The sequence below is a fragment of the Heloderma suspectum genome, chromosome 2 (assembly GCF_057233095.1).
Source record: "Heloderma suspectum isolate Gila_16-S chromosome 2, 16-S_ref, whole genome shotgun sequence".
NCBI classification, from domain to species: domain Eukaryota; kingdom Metazoa; phylum Chordata; class Lepidosauria; order Squamata; family Helodermatidae; genus Heloderma; species Heloderma suspectum.
The window spans coordinates 283,666,175-283,691,385 of record NC_139459.1 but is presented as its reverse complement, the minus strand read 5'-3'; the positions used below and the strand labels follow the sequence as shown (position 1 = coordinate 283,691,385).

The 25,211-nt window shown below is 42.3% G+C and overlaps 1 protein-coding gene across 1 annotated transcript in view; it reads right to left on the bottom strand.

Annotated features, from left to right (window-relative positions):
- DOCK3 (dedicator of cytokinesis 3) overlaps positions 1-25,211 on the bottom strand; it is a 454,424-nt gene that overhangs the window by 232,079 nt on the left and 197,134 nt on the right. The window contains exon 14 of the mRNA XM_084829818.1: positions 14,278-14,403. Within this exon, the coding sequence (XP_084685944.1) occupies positions 14,278-14,403 (126 nt within the window). The remainder of the gene's footprint in view (positions 1-14,277; positions 14,404-25,211) is intronic.

Below are 25,211 nucleotides of genomic sequence, written 5' to 3'. Positions count from 1 at the left end.
ACACAAGTCAGGAATTTCCTGGAGGGGCCATGTTTTGCAGAATTTGTCTCCCAACAAATATCGGGGAAATTGAAGTCCCCCATTACTACTACATCATACTTCCTTGAAACATTGGCTATTTGCTTTTCAAAAGTTTCATCCTCGTCTTCTCCTTGGTTGGGTGGCCGGTGGTAGACTCTGACCACCAGGTTCCTTTTATTCTTTGCTCCATTTCTTTTGATCCAGATGCTCTCGATGGGGCTACCAAGCTCATCCTCCTGTATTTCTGTGCAGAGATATGTATTTTTCACATACAGTGCAACCCCACCTCCCTTTCTGTTCCTCCTGTTCTTTTTGAACAAGTTATATCCTTCAATTGCTGTATTCTAGTCATGAGAGTCATCCCACCAAGTCTCAGTTATACCTCAGTTATACCTATCAAGTCATCTATTCAAGAATGTCAAAAATCTATTCGCTAGAACTACAACTATTCTAGAAAACAGGAGATTTGGAATTAAACCAAGTTCTCTATTTTAGTAGTGAAGCTAATAAGGCTTAGATGTGCTTGTGGCAATTAAGGCCAGTAAGGAACAGACATTGTTGTCATGCCCCCTCTGGAGCAGTCCTCCTTAAAGGAGGAGCTAGAGGCCCCAGAAGCCCATGGTATCCCAGACCAGGGGGTGCCACCAGACCCACAGGAGCCTGAGGCCTCAGGGGAGGTGGTTGTAGGGCCATTCTTGTCAAGAGAAAGGTTCTCTGCCTCTGAGGCAGAGGCTGAGCCACCCCCTGATCCCCAGGAGTGTCGTCGACTCAAGCAACAAGCTAGTAGGGCTCCTGTGTGAAGGAGTTCTTGCCTCCAGAGAAGGTCTCCTCAGGAGAAAGGGACTCCTCAGGAGTAGGCTCTGGAAAGGGAGCTCTGATTATTGCAGCTGAGCTCTGGGTGGTCCAGCTGACTTTGGGCTTAAAAGCCTTCACTAGAACCCCAGCCAGTGTTGGAACAACTTGGTCCATCCAGCCTCTGCCATGTACCTTGACTCCTGAATTGTGCCCTGTGGTTGATGCTCTGTTTGCCAACCTTTTGGACTGTGTAACATACCTGACTGATTTACTGTGTTTGATGTCTTGCTGGTTACCTTGATTACTCCTGCTGCTGCTGCCTGATCCTCATTGCCTGCCTCTCTGAGTCTAATGTATTGTCAGCAAAATGTTTATCATTATAATGGATGATGAGCAGGTGGAGGGAACGCATGTAAAGTGCAAGGGCTTTACAGGATGATCCTGTGGGAGCCCAATCAGTGAGGATGAAGTTATGTAGGAGGGCAGGTTTTACCCTCACAACAGATGCCCAAATACTCATGGAAGGAGCAATCCTGTGGCCCCTAGACACTGTCTGAGGAGCCATAGGGTACTGGGGATTCCCTGCTCCAAAGTCAGAGACAGCACTCTGACCTCGGATGGGGGAGTTGGAGATCTGTCCCCCCCTCCTCTGCCCCCTCACAGCCAGCACAGAAAGAACTGCATAAGTTGCCCTCTGCGGTCGGCAAAGCAGCCTTAAGAGAGGGGGGAAATGGGGGCATTTCGGTGGGCAGAGAGAGGAGGAGATTGGAGAGGCCAGGATATGAGCTATCCTGAGTCTCTTCTAGCCTCCTTCCCTCCCCTTCCAAAGCGCCCTTGCTAGATGGACAAAAAAGTCAGTGTAGCAAAAATTGCAGGGTGGGGGGATGGGGAGGTGAAGATTGCCTCTGCCACTCCTCCCACCTTATATTGGATGAGCGGAAGCCTCTGAGTTTGGGGGCTGGGGGCTTCCAATCATTGAGGGCACAACCAACAGGATTGTGCCCTTAGTTTATATCACACAACTTAAAACGTGAACAATTGAAAATCAAGCCTGCTCCTACTTGGATAGTCCCAAGTAATGACAACACCAGTGACAACACTAGAGTGCGACAGAATCTTGGGAGCTGGCTTTATTTAGAGTCCACACTAACGTATGAGATGAAGGTAGGCTACAACAATTTAATTAGAAACACTATACAAATCACTGTTCTCAAAATCCAAGAACAACCTCAGGAAACAAAGATCAGCAAATATTTAAATGTTTTTAAAAAGTGAGCTGGAGGAGAGACGGCTCCATAGGTCTTGTCACCTGCTCTCACAGATTCAAACTGTTTTTCAGGTAGATTACTTCTAGAGAGTAAACAGACACAGGAAACCTTCACTTAGATATCTTCTTGGCTCTTCTGCTACTGGGAGATATTTCAAGGCCTTCTTTCATCCTGAGCTGAAGCTAAGGCCACCTACAGTTCCCTCAGTTATTCTCCCTGCACTCTTAACTCATTCTCCCCTGCCCAGCCTTTTCCCCATCTTAAAATTTTCAAGCAAAAGCTCCTAGTGCTCATTCTCAGAAGTATGCACAAAACAGGCATCCAGCAAACTCTAGGTGGAGCTCATCACACAAGTCATTTTTTAAAAAATCTTCACAGAAATTTCTGATATTCTTTTTGGATTATAAACATTTTCAGGCTTCTTTGTCCCAGTAACTAAGCTTGACAAAATCTATACATTTCCTGGTCTCTTCCCCTTCCATTTATCACTATAAATGTGGCCATGATCTTACCTACTCAAGACAGGCATTTATTGAATACAAGCAATTGGCTTATGGTGAGATGGATAAAAGGAAGCTCCATATGGGCCTCTCTCAGGAAGAAAAGACAGGTGGCTTACCTGTAACTGTGGTTCTTCGAGTTCTCATCTGTGCATTCACATATATGAGCGCTGCGCCTGCGCGGAGCCTCAATTCAGGAAATTTTTTTTATTTTTTTATTTATTTTATTTCTATACCGCCCAATAGTGGAAAAACTTCTATACCTAAGGCATTTTAGGTGGGAACCCTCCCCACAGTCCACTGTGCATGTTCCTAAGGGTTCCTGCCTACTGCTTCAGTTCTCAAGATCGACAAAGCAGCCTCTGAACTGAGAGAAAAACAATTACAGCACCCGCTGAAAAACAACACTGACACCGAAGTGGGGATGGCGGGTGGGTTGTGTGAATGCACAGACGACCACTTGAAGAACTAGAGTTACAGGTAGTCTCTGTGCATCACACGTATGGGCAACTAGTGAGCTGACTTACCAGAGGTAGGTCGGTGCCCTAGGTAAGTATCAAGGAGAGCACTGCACGTCTGAATGTTGCATCCGCTCTAGATCTGACATCCAATCAATAGTGCTGGATAAATGTGGATGGGGTAGACCAAGTCACTCCTTGGCAGAGCTTTGGTAGACCTTTCCCTCTGTCAAAAGCAGTCGAAGTGGCAACCGCCCTGGTTGAGTGTCCACGAACCAGTGCAGACAGATCCAACCCAGCAATCTGATATGGCAATGTTATGGTGTTACCAACTCATGTTGAAAAACGCTGAGAGGAAAGCAGCAATCCCTTGCAGTGTCCAGCATAACACACAAACAAGCGAGAAGACTTACAGAATGACTCCATCCTAGATTTATAAAATGCCAAGGCTCTCCTAACATCCAACACCACTTCCAGAGAACTAGCCAGTGATGAGAAAAAACTGGCAGGACGATATCTTGATTACGGTGGAACTCAGACACCACTTTTGGTATAAATGCTATGTCAGGATGCAAGACTACCTTGTCCTTATGAAAAAGCAGGTAAGGAGTATCCACACAGAGAGAACACAACTCACTAGCCCTCCTGGCCAATGTGATTGCCACCATGAATGCCACTTTCTATGATAATAGGCGTAAATCTGTTGTTGTCATTGGTTCAAAAGGTTTCAAGGACAAAACTTTTGACACTACCGACAGGCTCCATGTTGGTACAGAGGAGCGAATTAGAGAAGCTAAGTTCCAAACTTGAAAAACTTATTTGCTAACGGGTGTGAAAAAAACAGAAAATCCCATAACAGGAGGGTGAAAAGCAAAAATTGCTACTAGATAAGCATGAAGCGATGATTAATGGAGACCTTTGTCAAACCTGACAAGTAAAAATAACAAAATTTGATGAATATCACATTTGAGGGGTCAAAGTTCCTGTTGTTTGCAAATGCAGAGAAAGACTTCCACTTCCCAGAATAAGATGCGTATGTTGCCAGTTTCCTCGCAGCATCAAACACTCTCTGCAATCCAGCTGGTAGGACCCCATCATGACTATCCTATCTTCCATGTGGTCAACTGCAGCATGGCTAGATCTGGGTGATACACCCATCTGTGGTGCTGGGTGATGAGTGATGGAATCACTGGGAGCCTGAAATGGTGTCTCTGGGACAACCGCAGCAATGGGACAAAGCAAGGCTGCCTGGGCCACCATGGGGTGATTAGCATGCACCGTGTTTTGTCCGAGGTTATTTTCTCTACTACCCATGTTATCAACGGGATCGATGGAAACATGTAAAGCAACTCCCCTGTCCATTGCAGAGTGAAAGCATCTCCCATCGAGCCCAGGCCATAGCCCGCACAGCTGCAAAACCTCCTGCACACAGCATTGTTCTTAGTAGCAAACAGATCTACTGCTGGTGTGCCCCAGCAGTCAAATAGGGAGTCTAGTGCCTCCTGGGCAGCTATTAACCCGATCCAACACTTTGGATGTGTACCCTCATTGTCAGGTGGTACTGATATTGTCTCTGATGGTCGCTGATAATAGCGTTCCTCTTCTGGATACTCCCAGTGCAGATAATGTTGATCCTGATAGGGGGCCAAGTGCTGTCTGTCCCAGTACCTATCATGGGCACCGTAGAAGTCCCAATCTGACTGATAATCCCATCCTGGTGGAGAATGAGCTCGATCCCAAGGGTAGTAATAGGGAGGCAGATATCCATGGGCAGAAGACATTGAAAGTAATTAGTCTGGTGACCCATGTCATCTGTCCCAAACAGACGGTCTCCACCGAGTAAAGGCAGGAGGAGGTGCTGATGAGGGATCTCATATCTCACCTTCTGATGTTGAAGCAACAGATGAGTGTCCAACTCCAGTGTTGAAGACGGTTGTGGAGAAACCAGCAGGGCTTGAACATGAGGAGCTTACAGCTGTCAAATCTGATAATCAGAAGGCTGATTCAGACAGTTGTGAGGGAGCCCTCGTCGCTCCAAGGCTCTTACAACAGGCTCAGATACATTTGGTCAATCCTGATCTTCCTCAGAAGAGTTCTTAGAGGGTTTCCTCTTCTTCTTCTTGGGCTCAGTCCCTCCCATACTGGTCTGCTTAGAACTCTTAGCCTTCCTTGTCAGTTTTTTTGGCTAAGGTAATGGCCAAAGACTGACGAGGTGTCGGTGGCAAGTCAGGTGTGCTGGGAGCATCCTGAACAGGGCGCTGAGGAGAATTGCACTCTATCTGTGGAGTCTTGGAAGTGGGTCTTGCCTCCGTCAGTTGAGCTGACGATGATGATGGACCTGAAGCCTATTTTGACATAGCGGAATCTTTGCTGTCAACTGCTTCAAGTGCCTTTTGCCAAAGTACTGCCTTTAGCTTATCTTAGCGATTACGCCTTGCTTGTTTAGAGAAGGCTTGGCTTTGGGCATGCTTCTAATACATGCCCTTCTCCTAGGCAAAATAGGCATAAGGAGTGGCCATCTGACAGAGGTAGCTTACTCCTGCACTGCACGCTAAAGGGGACCCTGAGGGCCATATGCCCTCACAGGCGATCAGAAGATCGTGGTAAATAAAAGAAACAAAATTCCAACAATGAGAGAGAAAAAATGATGAAAGGAAAGAAAAATCAAACAATAAGAGAGAATAAAATGCCAAATACAACACTCAGACAAACTGATCGAATGAGAAGTTTCTCTACAAGGCTGCTGCTATGGCGGTCAAAAGAAAACTGAGGGAATAGGCAGGAACCCTTAGGGAACAGGCGGGAATCCTTAGGGACATGCGCAGTGGATGGTGGAGAGGGTTCCTGCCTAAAACACCTTAGGTATAGAAGTTTTTCCCGAATTGAGGCTCCGTGCAGGTGCAAAGCCCATCTGTGTGATGTACAGAGACCACAAAGAAGAACTATGTTACTTACAAATTCAGGAGGGGAAATAGGCAAATTCAGGAGGGGAAAATTTGCAGCAGAGAAGCACCATGGAGTGGTGGTGGTGGACCCTTCCCCTACCAGCTGCTTTTCTGCTGCAGTTCCACACACACCCAGTTCCTGTGGGATTAAAGAAGTATGTTGTGAAGGTTTTATTATACTAGTTTTCACTCTCCATGTCACTTCTGTTTGAACAACTGCTAAAGCTTACAGGCTCTGCAGCCAAATCTTTTCCTTATTCTGATGGAAAACTAAAGCATGAAAAGTGTTCACTGCATTTACAAAGGCTAAAGAGGCATAGCTATTTTTATCCTATAATTCTGTGTATGTATTACAGTAGCTTTCTAGCATTATGTAGTATAAAAGTAAAGAATCTCTAAGGAAAACTCACATGGCTTTAACCCCTGGTGACCATTATCTTTTTTTCATTGTAGGCACAATGGATCTAGGCAGAGGAACTAGAGATCAAATTGCCAACATTCGCTGGATCATGGAGAAAGCAAGAGAAGTCCAGAAAAACATCTATTTCTGCTTCATTGACTACGCTAAAGCCTTTGATTGTGTGGATCACAACAAACTGTGGCAAATTCTTAAAGAGATGGGAGTACCAGACCACCTTACCTGTCTCCTGAGAAACCTGTACGAGGGTCAAGAAGCAACAGTAAGAACCGGACATGGAATAACCGATTGGTTCAAAATTGGGAAAGGAATACGACAAGGCTGTATATTGTCACCTTGCTTATTTAACTTATATGCAGAGTACATCATGAGAAACGCCAGGTTGGATGAATCACAGGTCGGAATTAAGATTGCCGGGAGAATTATCAACAACCTCAGATACGCAGACGATACCACCCTAATGGCAGAAAGTGAAGAGGATCTAAAGAGCTTCTTGTTGAGGGTGGAAGTGGAGAGTGCAAAAGCTGGTTTGAAACTCAACATACAAAAAACTAAAGTCATGGCATCTGGCCCCATCACTTCCTGGCATATAGAAGGGGAAGAAATGACAGATTTTACTTTCTTGGGCTCCAAGATCACCGCAGACGGTGACTGTAGCCATGAAATTAAAAGACGCTTGCTCCTTGGGAAGAAAGCTATGGTAAACCTAGACAGCATAGTGAGAAGCAGCATAGTGATCACCTTGTTGATAAAGGTCCGTATAATCAAAGCTATGGTTTTCCCAGTAGCAACGTATGGCTGTGAGAGCTGGACTACAACAACAACAATGTGAGAGCTGAACAACAACAACAACAATGGATCTAATCAAGGGTGTCGCAGCTGGGTGCTGACAGGCCCAAATGAGCCCCTAGAGTGGAGCCATCTCCTCTCCCCCTTGCCAATTTACTCCACTCCTCTCTTCCTTCAGGGGAGAGGAAGAGAGGTGTACAACAAACCAAATGCTTGTCTCTCTCTCCCACTTGTCTTTCCAATCCATGGACATAGAATGCTCACATACTTGTCTCTCTGTTTCATTCTGACAGGGTTCACACAACACGCTAACCCACTGTGGGTTATTGTGTTGTCTGAATGCAGTGCGTTTTCTGCAGGGTGGGTTATTGTGTTACCCGAACGCAGCATGTTTTCTGCAGGGTGGCTCATTAACCATGCAGTGTGGTTTATTTTTCTCGAACTAGCCACCTTGAGAATCCATGGATGAGGAGGATGAATGTGAAGAATAGCATGGGAGGGTAAGGAAACTGGTAATGGACCTAGCTGAATTTAGGAGTGAAGAGAGGTAACCATCAAACTGCTTACCTTCCTGGAGCCACATAAGCCCAGGGAAGAGATAGAAAAGGAGCAGCAAAAAGCTGGCCTGGTTCCACAGTAAAGTGAGGGCAAGAAAGGAAAGAAGGGCAAGTTAATGGACTTGCCAGGGAGAGGTTAGTAAGGGGAGGGGATTATAATACCTGTCCTTCATGGATTGTGTAGTTTTGAGTCTGATGAAGGTGGAGGCAATGGGGCGCCTCTTCTGCGCCTTAAAGAGGGGAGGGGGCAGAAAGTCCACAGGACTTCTGTGAGAATGAGGTTCCTTTGGGACAACGAGTCCTAGCTATTGGGCTGACCGGATGCTTATTATCCCCCGTTGCTGAGTATAATTAACAAAACTCAAACAGTGACAAGAATCCTGTCTCCAATGGCTCATCAAAACTAAGATGGGCTGTTGAATGGCTTCAAACGAGTTAGTTTGGAGGAAACTGGACTAACAATTTCTCTTCCTCCTGATTTAGGCAGGAAGGTAAAAATTAACAGGCTGCTGAAAGCATTTACCTCGTGACCCTTCTAGGGCTGGAGTCTGGAGCATAATCGCAATCTTGCAAGTGATATCAAGGGAGAGGAAGTGGTCGAGACTGGAGAACAATGGGCATGCCAGAGGGGGGCCATGGCCTTGTTTCATGTACACAGGTCTGCTGTGAGTGCCTGGCTTTTAAGAAGGCAAAGAATTCTCCTGTGTGTTTCTCAAGCTGCAATGAAGCCTCCTTTTCTAGGCACAGACTAGGAAAAAAGTTATGTCAAAAAAAGATCTGTTATACTTTTGTGTCCCCCGCCCCCCTTCTCAGTTTCATTTTCCAGCTACAAAATTCAAAGGAATTGGAGATGGGTGTAGAGAGGTGGCATGGGATACAGGAGGAAAAGTATTTTCCTCATGTATTTTCTTTCATCAGCACCACTGCTTTGCTTTTGCACATAGCACAAATGGGAAAGAGAGGAATAGTTACTTGATATATTAGTTGTTAGTGTGAGTACTGATCCCACTTCCTCCTCTTAGCACTCAAAGTGCCCCCTCCCTAAAATTAGTTGCTGACTAGGGATATGAAGGGATTAATACAGTGCTGTTTTCAAATAAATACATTAGAAAACTGACAGAATATATTTGTTTGAGCATCAGCTTTTACAGTATTATTGCATACAGTATTACTGTATGCAAATTTGAAGGTTGACATTTTAATTCTTGAAAATTTCATTCTTTCATCTTATTCTCACTTGAACAAGAGGCCCCTGTCAAGCCAGCAGAATAACAGAATTCTTATGACAGGAAACAATGTAACTATTTCTTCTGCATTGATAAATACAATATTTAAAATCTGAAATCAACTTTGATGTGTATATTACTGCCATGACTATGGCAACTGAAATTCATCATTCTATATACTTCCCTGAAAATAGTTTCCATTTTGATAACAGTTTTATATTTAAGTATCTCTACATTTTAAACATGTAAACTACTAAGTAAAATACAAAGTTAAGCCTCTTCTTATTTATTCATTGTCAACAAAAATGTAGTTCCTTTAGTTAACTTGTTTAAATACAAATTCACTTCATATAGTTCTTCCACCAGCACCCTCCAAACATCTTCAGGAGTGGTATAAACTATGTGTTCTTTCAACACTGAAACAACACACCTAGAACTAGGGAATAACATCCCCTGTAACTTCAATTACAAATATATTTTTCTTGCTATGAAGTTGTGACCTTTCCAGGTATTGCTATTGCTATGTTTTGTTAATTCCAACTTAATGTTCCTAATGTTCTGAAAAACATAAGCATGAAACTGAGAAGTATGCATGCCTTTATGTAAACATACCGTGATTTAAAACTCCTGGCTTAAGCCAAACAACAGCCATTTTCCATAACAAGTATTTACAATGACAAGTCCTGTGGAATGTGGATTCCCACCCGCTGCCAGCCTTCGTTTTGTCTGGGAAATCACTTCTTTGAGAACGCTGAGAGGTGTTTCTCAAATGTGTTTAACAATCACCTTCTACCTATTTTGATGGCTTATCCATTTCTTTGAAGTGTTAGAATTTTCTTTTTTAAAATATAAATTTCATTAGTATATACAGATGATACAAATTCATCCAAATCTTTAAAACAACAAAAATACAACTGGTTAAGCGAACAAGCAAACACATAGCATATAAGCACATAAGCCAAATATGCCAGGAGAATAAAAAACCATTTCCAAAAAGAAAAAAATATCAAGGCAGGGGAAGCACATGAAGATAAAGAGTCTTACTGTCCAGATCTTATAGAGCTGAGTGGAAGTGTTAGAAAATTAAGTTTCTGTGTACCCTCTGTCCCCAACAAATTTAGTGAATTCCAGCTCAAGAATAAATTATTGAATAAATTGTTGATTTCCCATAGTCAGGCACATATCTCATTAGTGGACCACAGCTTTGTATGTGATTTTGAGCCCTGGCCCTCCTGGGCCTAATGGGGTAAAAGTTCCAAAACAAACTCCACCAGCAGCCCCTTTGATGGGAGAGGCCAGACAACACCCATCCTGGGGACTTGCTGTCCCATGTATAATGCAATATCAATATGCAAGTATCTCAGTCTTAGCCTAGTAACTTTTAAAGACTTAGTATCAGCTCAACACATGGTCTAGATTGTTTTAATATTGCAAGCTCAAAGATTCTCTACATACCTAGATACTCTGTATGTTACTGAACTAAAATGAGTGGAAGGTTGAAGAGATCTAACACCAGGGAGACCAGGGATAAGAACATAAGAACGTAAGAAGAACGATATTGGATTAGATGCACCAAGGGTCCATCTAGTCCAGCATTCTGTTCACACAGAGACCAACCAGCTGCCCACGGGAAACCCACAAGCAAGACATGTGTGTAACAGCACCCCACCCCACCCATGTTCCCCAGCAACTGGTGTACACAGAAATACTGCCACTGATACTGGAGGTAGCACAGAGCCATCAGAAGTACTAGCCACTGACAGCCTTATCCTTCAGGAATTTGTCCAATCCCCTTTTAAAGCCATCCAAATTGGTGGCCATCACTACATCGTGAGGTAGTGAATTCCATAGTTTAACTATGCACTGTGTGAAGAAGTACTTCCTTTTATCTGTCCTGAATCTCCCACCAGCTTCATGGGATGACCCTGGGTTCTAGTATTTTGAGAGAGGGCGAAAAATGTCTCCCTATCCACATTCTCCACACTATGCATAATTTTGTACACTTCTATCATGTCTGCCCTTACTCACCTTTTCTCCAAACTAAACAATCCCAGATGTTGTTATCTTTCCTCATAGGGGAGTTGCTCCAGCCCCTTGATCATTTTAGTTGTCCTTTTCTGCACTTTTTCCAAATCTACAATATCCTTTTTTAGGTGCAGTGACCAGAACTGTACATAGTATTTTAAGTGTGGTTGCACCATAGTTTTGTATAAGGGGAGTATAACCTTGGCAGTTTTATTTTCAGTTCCTTTCCTAATTATGCCTGACATGGAATTTGCCTTTTTCACAGCAGCTGCACACTGGGTTGAAATTTTCATTGAGCCACAATCCCAAGTTTTCTTTCTTAGCCGGTCAATGCTAGCTTATATCCCATCATTTATACTTTATACTTGAAGTTAGGATTTTTTGCCCAATGTGCATCATTTTTCATTTGCTAACATTGAACTGCATTTGCCATTTTGATGCCTATTCACAAACCTGCTCTTGTACAGTATCCTCCTAGGTAATCCCTTTCAGAAGTACCCCCTACCTGGGAGCAGAACAGTCTGTGGGTTGAGGGCAGCTTACCTCCCTCTGAGCATAGCTCAGAGGAATAGTTTCGGTCAAAATGTGCAAGAAACTGTACAGAAGGAGGTGATTTAACCTCTCAGGTAAGCATTTTGTGACACATACTTTCCCTGCAAGATTGTTGATTATCTTTATCAACCTCAAAAATCCAACAAAAAATATGGTGTAGAAATGGGAAAACAGCAAGCAATAAATGGACAGAACACAGTAAAGCAAAACTTACACCCAACTATCTTCATCTCTGCGCCATAAGAAAGGGGAGAGAATGAAGGGAAAGTAAACAAAGAGCCAGGAACATTTAGACAAGAAAAATAAAAAAACAAATATTACTGACAGTTAAAAGATGAAAGCATGCATTTTTCATCAGACACTCAAAATAAAAGACTGAATACTTCAAATGTGGTAAAGAGAAGAGATGTTCTTTGAGAAACGAACCTGCTTGCCCAGTAGATTGATCAGCAATACGTGCTTGTACATAGGATACAAACCAGAAACCAAAGAGGTACTTTGGGCAGCTCCAGTGCGATTTCCCCCCTTTTTTTCTTTGAACAGCAGACCCCTATGCCAAATCAGAAACTGTGTTTGAATTGCCCCTCACTTTCAAATTTGTTCACCATGCAACATGGGGTGATGCTTTTCAAGGAACAAATGTCAAAAAGGATCCTTGTGTGCACCGTGCAGCTTTGTTTTTTGTTTTTAAAATAGACATCCTGTTGGAATCTAAAAAGAAAACAAACAAAACTTTCATATGTAACTCCCCAACCCCACCCACATAATTGAATACTACACTCATTATTGGTTTTCTCAATTAAAAAAAGTCAATGCTTGGGGATTTTAAGGATGACAACTATGTTTTTCCTAAGAGGTTTCTCTGCAGCCCTCTGCATATGAAACAAATAGTTGTCATTCACTGCACAGTTTAATGCCCTTTGACTTTAAATGACCCAACTATGTGCAGGACTGCAGCCTTAGACCTGTCATACCACAAAAATAGGAATGATTTCCAGAAAAGTTTATTGTATCAATCCTTTCTACTAAAATTGGGTTGTTAGAAAATAAGTTTTACAATTTTGTAATAGAGCTACTAATAATTTGTGCAAGACACATTGCAGCAAATTGTTTAAAGCCTCAAGCACATGTTTGATTATCAATTTCGGCAGAGTTTAACATTTTCATCTAACATGTATTCCAGAGATGATAAATAGGTCTAGGCCTCAGTTTAGCATTTAAAGTAATTCAGGGTTCAATCTTATGGATGTTAAGACAGGAAAAAGTCTTACAACTCCCAGCATTCCCCAGCTAGCCATGCTGGCTAGGGTAAGATGTGAGTTGTAGGACTTTTTTCTGTTTAAACAGGCATAAAATTGAATTATAAGACTGCTTAGATTTAACGTCCAGTTGCCAATATCTCATATATTTCACCAGTTTCCTGAGCAGTTACTGGAGCACCACCAGTATTGTTATATTTTTATACTGTCTTTTACTTTAAAATTACCAAGTTACCAAGTTTCCAAAAACAAGATAATCAAAATATAATAAAACATCAAACAAATCCCAGCCTTTTTAGTTCTTCAGATCTGTTTTTAAATGTGTGTTATTGTATTTTTAGATCTTTCACTGCTGCTGGTTTTATTCTGTTTTAAACTTTTCAACATTTTATATGTTGTATTTTATGCTTTTAATTTTTGTGAACCACCCAGAGAACTTTGACTATTGAGTGGTATAGAAATGTTATAAATAAAATATAATTAAAATAATAGGGTAGATCCCCAATTAGACCAACAGTAAGGTCTTTTGGTTCTGCTTATGAAAAAAAATCTTGTATTAAAAATTCTACAATGGCAGGGGGACAAAGAGCTGGTTGCATCAAATAATACATTCTGATATTTTTATTTTTTAGCTGTAGTAATTTTTACTTGTGCTATTTTTTATTGAATTTCGGTTTGTAAGCTGCCCTGAAATACTGAGGAAAGGCGAGGTGAAAATGTTTTAACAAACAAACCTGCTTGTATTTGCTCGGTAGAATTTTTTTACTTTTTCTTTGATGTGACATGAGGGTCGGTTGTTCAAAGTGCTTTTGAAACCCCTTTCATTTCAAAAGCATTTTGCCATGCAGCACGGGGAGGTGCTGTTTAAGAAACCAAGCCTAAAGTCCCCTTGGGCTCACAGAACTGTTTTCTTGACTAATATAACCCTTGCTAATATAAGCTTTCTCATAACATTGTCCAACCTTAGCTTGAGCCCAGAGGAAATGTGGTCCAGTAACAGCAGCCAGGAGAGCCTTTCACTAATTGAAATATAATCATTGCTAATTTTAGACTTGTTTCTAGTGCTTGTGCATGGAAACTACAAGTAACAGCAAGGAGGAAAAAAGTACTACAGTATTAGAAGACTATGTGAGTGGCATAAGACTATCCCCAGTCTAAGACCATCTGTTGAGCTCTCACCACACCTCTATGCACTTTGCTTCACACACTATGCTGTCCCTCCTTATCCTGCTCACCTTCCCTTTTACTACAGAAGGAATGAAGTAGAAAACATCATTAATCCTGCACAAAATCTACTATGAACTTAAATATCTTTGCTATGCATGTACTTGTTTACAGCAACAAAATGAGCACTTTCTCACAAGTCACATTTAAATTGCTCCAACCTATTATCAGATTATCAAAATATGTTATTGTCCTATCTTCAGTGATAAATTTCTGTGTTAAATAACTGCATCCACTTACCAGGCATGATAACATCTGGGAAGCCTATTTTTCTAGTAGCAGCCACCCCTCTGTTAAAGATCATAGGATACTCCCTTCGAATCTGCTCCATTTCTCCACGAAGAAGCTGAAGAGAAATTATAAGTCCTGCAAAAAAGAAGTACAACTTATTTCTCAAATCCTAGAGCCTCATAGTTCAGTTCAGTATAAAACTCACATACATACCTCCTGCGGGGAAATGGGTTTATGCTGAAGGCAGTACATTATTGTTAAACAACATAAAACTGTATTTAACTGGATTTCTTTCAAGCAGCTTGTGACTACAATCTAACTGTTCCTGCATCTGTCCAAATGAAAACCCTAAAGCTATCCAAACTTCAGAACAAGAACAAAGTGAATAATTTGCACTAGAAATCATTAGAGATGTCCTTAAAGTAATTCTGGAACTTGAGCAAAAGCAGTAAATGCTGGCCAAATCCAGCATTTTCCTTTATTGGTCCTCCTTCCTTAGGGATAGCAAGGAGCTGTGTGTGTGTGTGCACACACACTGGTGGAGAGAAAGGAAGAAGCGCGGAGAAAAAAAGAGAATTTACAACTATACCTCTTTCTCCTTCCCCTTCTTGTTGTGTGGAAAGGAAAGGAGTACACAGAAGCACCCACCTAGGAACCCATGATTGTTATTCAACCCAAAACTCTTCATAAGGATTCAGTAAGGTAACAATTGCCGAGTACAACTTTCAAATGTGTTATTCCATTACTAAGATACAGAGTAAGTAGTCATATTGGAAGAAATGTTTGCCAAGGTGTTTTTCTCCATAATGTATTTTATTTCAATTAGGGTTGATTTGACATGTTAAAGGCCAGTTTCATCTACATGTTTCATAATTCTAAATTTTGCATTCATATGAGAATAGAAATGGTTCCCATTAGAAGGTACCACTGTATCTGTCTTTAAAAAAAATATTTCAGGAACCAACATGGAAACCACCATTTAGGAAATGTCAGGGCAAAGCTACCCGCCCCCCCATCAAAATGACTGAAAAGAACACAGCAAGGTAAAAGAATACCAATAATTTGTTTGATTCTCATATTATCACTTGTATTCATTAGCAGATAAGAAGCAATGAATTACTTAGTCTCTGCAGAACACTAGATTTTCCTTTACTTGCACTTTAAGTCTTATAGCCTGGTGTCGTAATTTGCTAACAGCTTAATTTACATTTAGCTGTTCTTAATACCCTTTATCCCCTTTATGGATCACTGCCTTGTTGTGCCAAAGGGGCTTGCGTAACTCAATGAAGCCATAAGCTATGCCATGCAGGGCCACCCAAGACGGACAGGTCATGGCAGAGAGTTCTGACAAAATGTGGTCCCCTGGAGAAGGAAATGGCAACCTACTCCAGTATTCTTGCCAAGAAAACCCCATGGAACGTATCACAAGGCTAAAAGATATGACGCCGGAAGATGAGCCCCTCAGGTCGGAAGGTGTCCAATATACTACTGGGGAAGAGCAGAGGGTATTTCCAAGTAGCGCCAGAAAGAGTGAAGCGGCTGGGCCAAAGCCGAAAGGATACTCAGCTGTGGATGTGTCTGGTGGTGAAAAGAAAATCCGATGCTGTAAAGAACAATATTGTTTAGGAACCTGGAATGTCAGATCAATGAATCAAGGTAAGCTGGAGGTGGTCAAACATGAGATGGCAAGATTGAACATCGACATCTTGGGAATCAGTGAACTAAAATGGACAGGCATGGGCGAATTTAATTCAGGTGACCATCATATCTACTATTGTGGGCAAGAATCCCTTCGAAGAAATGGAGTAGCACTCATAGTCAACAAAAGGGTGGGAAAAGCAGTACTGGGGTACAATCTTAAAAATGATAGAATGATCTCAGTACGAATCCAAGGCAAACCATTCAACATCACAGTAATTCAAGTCTATACCCCAACCACTGATGCCGAAGAAGCTGAGGTTGATCGGTTCTATGAAGACCTACAACACCTTCTAGAACTAACACCAAAAAAAGATGTCCTCTTCATCATAGGGGATTGGAATGCTAAAGTAGGAAGTCAAGAAATCACTGGGATAACAGGCAGGCATGGCCTTGGTGTACAAAATGAAGCAGGACAAAAGCTAATAGAGTTTTGCCAAGAGAACACGCTGATCATAGCAAACACTCTTTTCCAACAGCACAAGAGGCAACTCTACACATGGACATCACCAGATGGTCAATATCGAAATCAGATTGATGATGTCCTTTGCAGCCAAAGATGGAGAAGCTCCATACAGTCAGTCAAAACAAGACCTGGAGCTGACTGTGGCTCAGATCATGAGCTGCTTCTTGCAAAATTTCGGCTTAAATTGAAGAAAGTAGGGAAAACCACTAAACCATTCAGGTATGACCTAAATCATATCCCTTATGAATATACAGTGGAGGTGAGGAATAGATTTCAGGGATTAGACCTGATAGACAGAGTGCCTGAGGAACTATGGACGGAGGTCCGTAACATTGTTCAGGAGGCAGCAACTCAATCCATCCCAAAGAAAAAGAAATGCAAGAAAGCCAAGTGGCTGTCTGATGAGGCTTTACAAGTAGCTGAGGAAAGAAGGGAAGCGAAAAGCAAGGAAGAAAGGGGAAGATATATCCAACTGAATGCAGAGTTCCAGAGAATAGCAAGGAGAGACAAGAAGGCCTTCTTAAATGAACAATGCAAAGAAATCGAGGAAAACAACAGAATGGGAAAGACTAGAGATCTCTTCAAGAAAATTGGAGATCTCAAGGGAACGTTTTGTGCAAAGACGGGCATGATAAAGGACAAAGAAGGCAGGGACCTAACATCTAAGCAGATGAGATTAAGAAGAGGTGGCAAGAATACACAGAAGAACTATACAGGAAAGATCTGAATGTCCCTGATAGCCATGATAGTGCGGTCACTGAACTTGAGCTGGACATCCTCGAGAGTGAAGTCACATGGGCCTTAGGAAGCATTACTAACAACACAGCTAGCGGAGATGACAGTATTCCAGCTGAGCTATTTAAAATCCTAAAAGATGATGCTGTGAAAGTGCTGCATTCAATATGCCAGCAAATTTGGAACACTCAACAATGGCCGCAAGACTGGAAAAGGTCAGTTTAAATTCCAGTTCCAAAGAAGGGCAACGCCAAAGAGTGTTCAAACTACCGCACCATTGCGCTCATTTCACATGCCAGCAAGGTGATGCTCAAAATCCTACAAGCTAGGCTTCAGCAGTATGTGATCCGAGAACTACCGGAAGTACAAGCTGGGTTTCGAAGAGGCAGAGGAACTAGAGATCAAATCGCCAACGTTCGCTGGATCATGGAGAAAGCAAGAGAATTCCAGAAAAATGTCTATTTCTGCTTCATTGACTACGCTAAAGCCTTTGATTGTGTGGATCACAACAAACTGTGGCAAATTCTTAAAGTGATGGGAGTACCAGACCACCTTACCTGTCTCCTGAGAAACCTGTACGAGGGTCAAGAAGCAACAGTAAGAACCAGACATGGAACAACCGAGTGGTTCAAAATTGGGAAAGGAGTACGACAAGGCTGCATATTGTCACCCTGCTTATTTAACTTATATGCAGAGTACATCATGAGAAACGCCGGGTTGGATGAATCAGAGGTTGGAATTAAGATTGCCGGGAAAATTATCAACAACCTCCGATATGCAGACGATACCACCCTAATGGCAGAAAGCGAAGAGGATCTCAAGAGCCTCTTGTTGAGGGTGAAAGTGGAGAGTGCAAAAGCTGGTTTGAAACTCAACATTAAAAAAACTAAGATCATGGCATCTGGCCCTATCACTTCCTGGCATATAGAAGGGGAAGAAATGGAAGCAGCGACAGATTTTACTTTCTTGGGCTTCAAGATCACCGCAGACGGTGACTGTAGCCATGAAATTAAAAGACGCTTGCTCCTTGGGAGGAAAGCTATGGCAAACCTAGACAGCATAGTAAGAAGCAGAGACATCACCTTGCCGACAAAGGTCCGTCTAATCAAAGCTATGGTTTTCCCAGTAGTAATGTATGGCTGTGAGAGCTGGACTATAAGGAAGGCTGAGTGCCGAAGAACTGATGCTTTTGAACTGTGGTGCTGGAGAAGACTCTTACGAGTCCCCTGGACTGCAAGGAGGTCAAATCAGTCCATCCTAAAGGAAATCAACCCTGAGTGCTCATTGGAAGGACAGATACTGAAGCTGAAGCTCAAATATTTTGACCACCTAATGCGAAGAGAAAACTCTATGGAAAAGACCCTGATGCTGGGAAAGACTGAAGGCAAAAGGAGAAGGGGACGGCAGAGGATGAGATGGCTAGATAGCATCACCAATGCAATGAATATGAACTTGAGCACGCTCCGGGAGAGAGCGCAGGACAGGAAGGCCTGGCGTGCTATGGTCCATGGGGTCATGAAGAGTCGGACACGACTGAACAACTGAACAACAAAATGATATGAGCAATTGCAATTCAGAATGTTATTTTAAATCTTACACTGTTCATTTTCTTCCAAACTTCCTTCTGAAGATTTAATTCTTGTAAGAATAAGTGCTTGCAATATTTGAAAAGGAACAGCAATGGTGAGCATGAAATAGATACACCTCGTACATGTTTATTGGGGTTTCAGAGATAGTACAAATTTAATTTCATCATCAAATGCATCTCTAATTGGATATTAAAATAAATTGAAGAAAGAGGTATTCAGCCCTCCAAAAAGCCTTTACTGTTTTATGGGCCCAGTGGGACCATATATCTTATAATGGACTGATTTTTTTTTGGTTATTATTGACTATTTGTGCACTAAACTAGGTTTCACTGCATTAATTAACAGTCCAGAATCTAGTGGTCTCCTCTGCAACTGCCAGGTAGATTTTATAATCTAAGCTTGTATACTAAATTATCTCTCCATGAACAAAATGAAGTTTATGGCATCTAAGAATCACCATGTTCCTACAGGTGTAGAACGGTGGTTTTATGACCCAAGGTAATCAAAATAATATATTCTGCCTATTAGAATTTGAAATATTTTTACACCAGTTCAACTTCTGTAGCTCACTACTGCTGCTTAAGGTATCAGAAGCATTTTTCACAGCTACTGGTGCTGCATTGTTCATTTCAGTTCATCCTTTAGCTGAGTTCATATGGATACCACGTTGCTTGTGCAAATATAAATAAAGGATGTCAGTTACCCCCTTCAGATTCTCACTAGTTGCTAAATGCTTAATCTGAATACTGATAAAACTGGAAGAACCTACTTAGAAACATGTTTTTCTCCTTATAAAAATATATCAAATATTTATTTTATTTAGTTAAGTAATTTTTGCCCCACTTTCCCCTCCCCAAAAGGGGTCAGAGTGGTTTATAGAATATTAAAAATTTCAAAACAATAATAATTAAAAGCATTATCAACAAACTAAAAGCAGGAGCAAAAAACCACAAATCTAATGATGATGATAATAAGAAGCAGCAACAGCAGAATCCAATGTTTATTTATAAAGGAACATCTTAATTTGCTGGCAGAACACAAATAGAGGAAGATGACGTAATCTGTTGAATAAGGGAGTTCTACATATAAAGAATGTACCCCTCTCATGCACTGCCACCAACCATGCCTCTGAAGGCAATGGGCACACGCAAGAGGGTGCAGCACCTGAACTTAAAAGCAGGGCAGGTCCAAGTAGCCAGGTCCCAAGCCATTTAGGCTTTAAAGGTGATCATCAACACTGTTAATTGCACTTGGAAATGAACTGGCAGCCAGCGTAGCTGATACAATAAAGGGGCCACATCATTCCAGCACTTTGCTCCAGTCAAAATTCTAGGAGCAGCACTTTGCAGTAGTTAAAGTTTCTGAGTGGTTTTCAGGAACAACTCCACATAGAGTGCATTGCAGTAGTCCAATTGAGATGCAACTAATGCAAGGAAGACTACCGGCAGGTCTGAATGTACCAGGAACAGACACAACCGGCAGATCAGCTGAAGCTGAACAAAAAGCATTCCTGGTCACAGCCAACACCTGAGCATCCAATAATGAGGCTATCAATGTATATAATGCTTTACACCAGGGGTCCGTGGCACATTTGGGAATTTGAGAAACTGTTGTAGGCACCATCACAAAATGCCTAATCAGTGGATCGCCACTTTGGCATTTACCTGTCACATCGGTGGACGTTAGGCTGTGTCTTATTCAGCAAAAACATTTGCTTTGTGTCTATTGGACACTGCAACATCTCTTTAATAAGGGATTGTCTAATTCAGCTAATTGCCGGCGGTACTATAAAACTAATGCTTCTTTTAAACATACGTTTTGGCAATGTTCACTATGGGGGAGGTTATTACACAGATACATTTTGTACTGGAACAGACTTTAATATTCACTGATGTACACGCTCTTTTAAATTATTTATTAAAATTTAAATAATAATTATTTATCCATCTAGCAAGGCCCAGGGCTGGCCCTACTTTCAGGTACAATGAGGCAGCCCCGAAGCAGATTATTTTCTGAATCATGAAAAGAAAGCAAACTGAAAGTTATTTAATGTATTATTATTGTATTTTTATTCCCAGGAAGAGGTGCTTGTGGGATTTTCTTTATCAGTTGTCAAAATAACTTGGCCGGCCTTGGGTACTATACATTTTGACTTGGGGAGAAGGGTTGTACGAGACCAAAACATAGTGCCATATCCATCACTCTTAGTGGTCAACGATCTAGACAAAGCCCAATGAGAAGATATAATTAAACTGTAAAAAAATGTAGTCCAGAGAACACACACAAAGGTTGGCTCCAGAGAAGCACAAGTGGAGCTCCATGCATGTGATGGGGCTTTCCTGGCTCTTCCTCCTCACTGTAGCCTCCTGTGCCCTCGCAAATCTGCTCCTGAAGGTCAGGTGGCCCTCTGGAACAGCATGAGGTGAGATGCAGCGGGCTGCAGTGGGATGGTGGAATTGCCAGAATTCTTGGAGGCTGCCTTAAATAGGCGAATGTGCCTTTCTGCTGGCACAAGACCTCTTTGGATCCCAGCCATTGCACAAGCATGCAAATAATTTCTATCCAAAATAAAATTCTTAATTGTTCTAGTAAACATCACCCACAAATTTCAAATCCAGCCAATAATTCAAACTATAGTTTCTCGCTGTAGGGAGAACAGAAAAAAATTCATGAAAATGATTTCCATGGATACCCCCATATTTTAACTTATTTATTGCGTTGTTGTTGTTATTTACATTTCTATACTGCCCCATAGCCAAAGTTTTTAATATACATACATGGATTTGTATGAAATGCATTCAACTTCTAGCAAATTATACAGATACTTCAATAAAAGCAGATCAAATATCCAAATAAGTATCTATTTGAAGGTGGCATCTATATGCCACCTGTTAAAATATTGGAAGTGTTGTAAGGTCCTCAATCCACTGCATTATAGGAGGTGAGTGTTTATCCTTCCAATGTAGTAATAATAGTCTTTTAGCTGTCAAAAGGGCACGAAGAATCCATTTACACTGACCATTTGTTAATTTCCATGAAGCAGGTAAATAATTTAAAAGAGCATGTACATCAGAGAATATTAAAAACTGTTCCAGTACAAAATTTATTTATGTAATAACCTTATGTAATAAAAAGAAGCAACTACTGGATATTGCCAAAACATATGTTTAAAAGCAGTATTAGCCATATAGCACTGCCAGCAATTAGTTGAATTAGACAATCCCTTATTAAAGAGACAATCCCTTATTAAATAGACACAAATGTTTTTGCTGAATAAGATGCAACCTAAGATCCACAGACATGACAGGTAAATGCCAAAGTGGCAATCTACTGATTTTGTGGTGGTGGTGCAGTTTTTGGTGCAAGAAGCACTGGAGCGGGTGGAAACCTTGAGCACAAGCAAAGACAGAAAAAGCAGTCCATTTCCTCATATACGAATGCTGTGTAGGGGGCTTAAGAGGCATCAAGGATTTTCTGTATCGGTGCTGGGACCAGTTCAGAATGTAGAACAACATTCCTGTCCCATTTGAGAACGAAAGCGTCTCCACATGAATCTACACCTCAACCTGCTCAGCTGCAGAAATTCTGGCAAACAGCATTGTCCTGAGTGGCGAATAGGTCCACATGTGGCATACCCCAGCTCTGCAACAGAGTCCTGAAGACTGATCTGTCCAACTCCCACTCGTGGGAGGTAAGCCTGGTATGGCTGAGCTGGTCTACCAGAACATTGTCAATGCCAGGAACATGAACTGCAAACAGTCCAATCAGATGAGGTGAACACCACTGAAAGATCTCTAGCGTTAGAGCAAGGAGTGGGAGTGATCTTGTACCCCCTTCTTTGGTACACCACAACCATCATATTGTCCGAGGTGACCAGGAGCAATCTGCCCACTAAGTCCAGCTTGAATGCCTGAAGGGCCTTTTTCACTGTGCTGAGCTCTAGAAGGTGTTGATTTGCCTCCATGGCTGACCATTGTCCATGGATTGTGAGGCCCAAGCAATGAGCTCCCCATCCCAAGAGCAATGCATCTATAGTTACTAGTCAGGATGGTGAGGGTTGAAGGAAGGGCATGTCCTCCGATAGGTTGGCTGGTACCGTCCACCATTGTAAGGAATCCTTGACATCCTGTAGAAACCGCAACTTGGTCCAATTGATGGGCATCCAGCTCGGTATCAAAGTTGCATATGAGCCAGTTCTGCAGAGGCCTCATATTCAACTGAGCATAGCAGACCACAGATATTGTTACAGCCATAAGGCCTAATAAACATTGGTCTTTGAGTGCTGAGATGGAGTTGCGAGAGTTTAGCTCTGCCACCAGCAACATCAACACCTCTATTCGGTCCTGAAGGAGGAATGCCCTGCCTGAGCAAGAGACTAGTAGCACCTCAGTGAACTGCAGAACTTGTGTAGGCTGCAGGTGAGATTTTTCGAGATTGAGGCATAGTCCCAGACTCTGAATTAGATTGTAGGTCACCTCTATCAACCAAAGAAGACTGTGCCAATGCCACCAACAGCTAATTATCCATGTATGGGTACACCTTGACACCTTGCATATGAGGATGGGACCAGACGACCGCCATGCACTTGGAGAATACTTTTGGTGCAGTGCTGAAGGGTAGAACAGGCATAATGGCTCCCTTCCTGAGAAGTGTGTTGACCTCTTGATGGAGAACAGGTGATGGCGCCAAGACTTTCACAGTACCGAACAGAGGGAGGGCATCAAACTCAATCCTGTAGATTCTCCATATGATGGGAAGAACCCAGGAGTCCAATGTGATGTTGCGCTATGCCAGATGATAAGAAGACAGGAGAGTTCCTAAGATGGGAAGGTAAGCAGAGGGAAAAAGAAGAAACGGATTTGACTCAAAGGTGCTGCTTATTTCTGTTGCCAGTTTTGTGGCAGTAACTATGAAACTTGGAAGTCAAGAAAGACTTTCCTGATGCCATTGGTTCAGAACACTTCTGCTGTGATGAAGTCGGTTGTTGGGGCTGGTATCTGGCAGAAACGCCTTGGAACTGGCGTCGCTGTTGGGGTGGCTGCTGGAACATGAACTCCATGCAACGTGCCATGGTGCAGGCCTTCTGTACTGTCTAATGTGGCATCAGTCTTTGTATTAAACAGGCGCTGACCATTGAAGGGCAGATCTTCGATGTGGGCTCTGCTTTACTGGGGAAGGCCAGCCAGCCTCAACCAGGTGTGATACAGGGCAATGGAACCACTGAGGACTTTTCAGTTGCAATTGACTTGATGGTGAGATGTGTTTATTTGTTGTCTCAATAGCTTCATTGCTTTGGATTGAAAGATGCACCTCAGTTCCTTCTTGTCATCCAGAAGATGCTCAAAGAAGCAGCTAACCTTGTCCCACAGAAGCAGCTGGTACCTCCAACGCAGCTGCCTGATAATTTGAAATCTTTAGGCCCATTGCTGCAGAAGAATATAATCTCCTCTCAAGTAGATCAAGATGTATGCCTTCCTTATCAGTTGGAGAAGAATGTGCCCTCCATGACTCTCCTTACGTTGCCTCAACAACCACTGAATTTGGAGCAGGGTGTTTAAACAGGTATTCAGCATTAGCTTCCTGGACCCAATACTTTCCTTCCAAATGCTTTGACATTTGTGGCATAGTGGAGAGATAGTTTAATAGTCTTTTCCAATGTTGGAAGGAGTGGTACGGTCACAGGCTGGGATAGTTCTGCATTCAATGTGTCGAAAAATGGCTCCTGCACTGTGGAGGTCACTTGCTGGGTTTCCAAGCCCAGGGGCTGTGCCATTCTCAAACCCTGATTAGAAAATTGTCCAAGGTCCTCTGACAGCATAATAGCATCATTAGACCCAATAACAGCATCAGGCAAAGAAATGGACAAAGGGCAGGACAACTGAGATGTGGTGTCAGACTAATAGCTTTCCATATTGGAGAGTGGGGATTCTCTCGGTGGAGCCTGAAGTGGAGCTTGTTTATTGCCTTCCTTGCGAAGAAGTGACAAAATGTCACCAGTGATGATTTGTGGTAGTGGCTGTAGTGTGGCTGGCAGTTGTTCAGAAAACGAGATGGCTGCTAGTGATTTGCTTGCTGCTGCTGTGAAGCAGGCAGTGCGCTCTGAGAGGGTGCATGAAAAATGTCTTCCTGAGCTGGTGATCTTGATATCGTAGCCGATGGGAGTCGATGGTACTGACTCACTTCCCAGTAAGGAGCATCACAATGGTGAGGAGAGTAGCAGGGACTGTAAGGGTCATCACAGTCTTGAACCCAGTCATGAGGTCTCCTTTATTGGATATCCCAAGCTGAACACCTGTCCCAGTCATAGAATGGTGATCTGGACCTATCTCGATCACAGCTTCACTTGTAAAACTAGGGGGATGACCTCTGTTAAAGGAAGCAACCGAGTAATCTGGGGATCCAAGATGTTGATCTCAGAATGTTTCATACCCTTGTGGAGAGAACAAGGTGGCAAA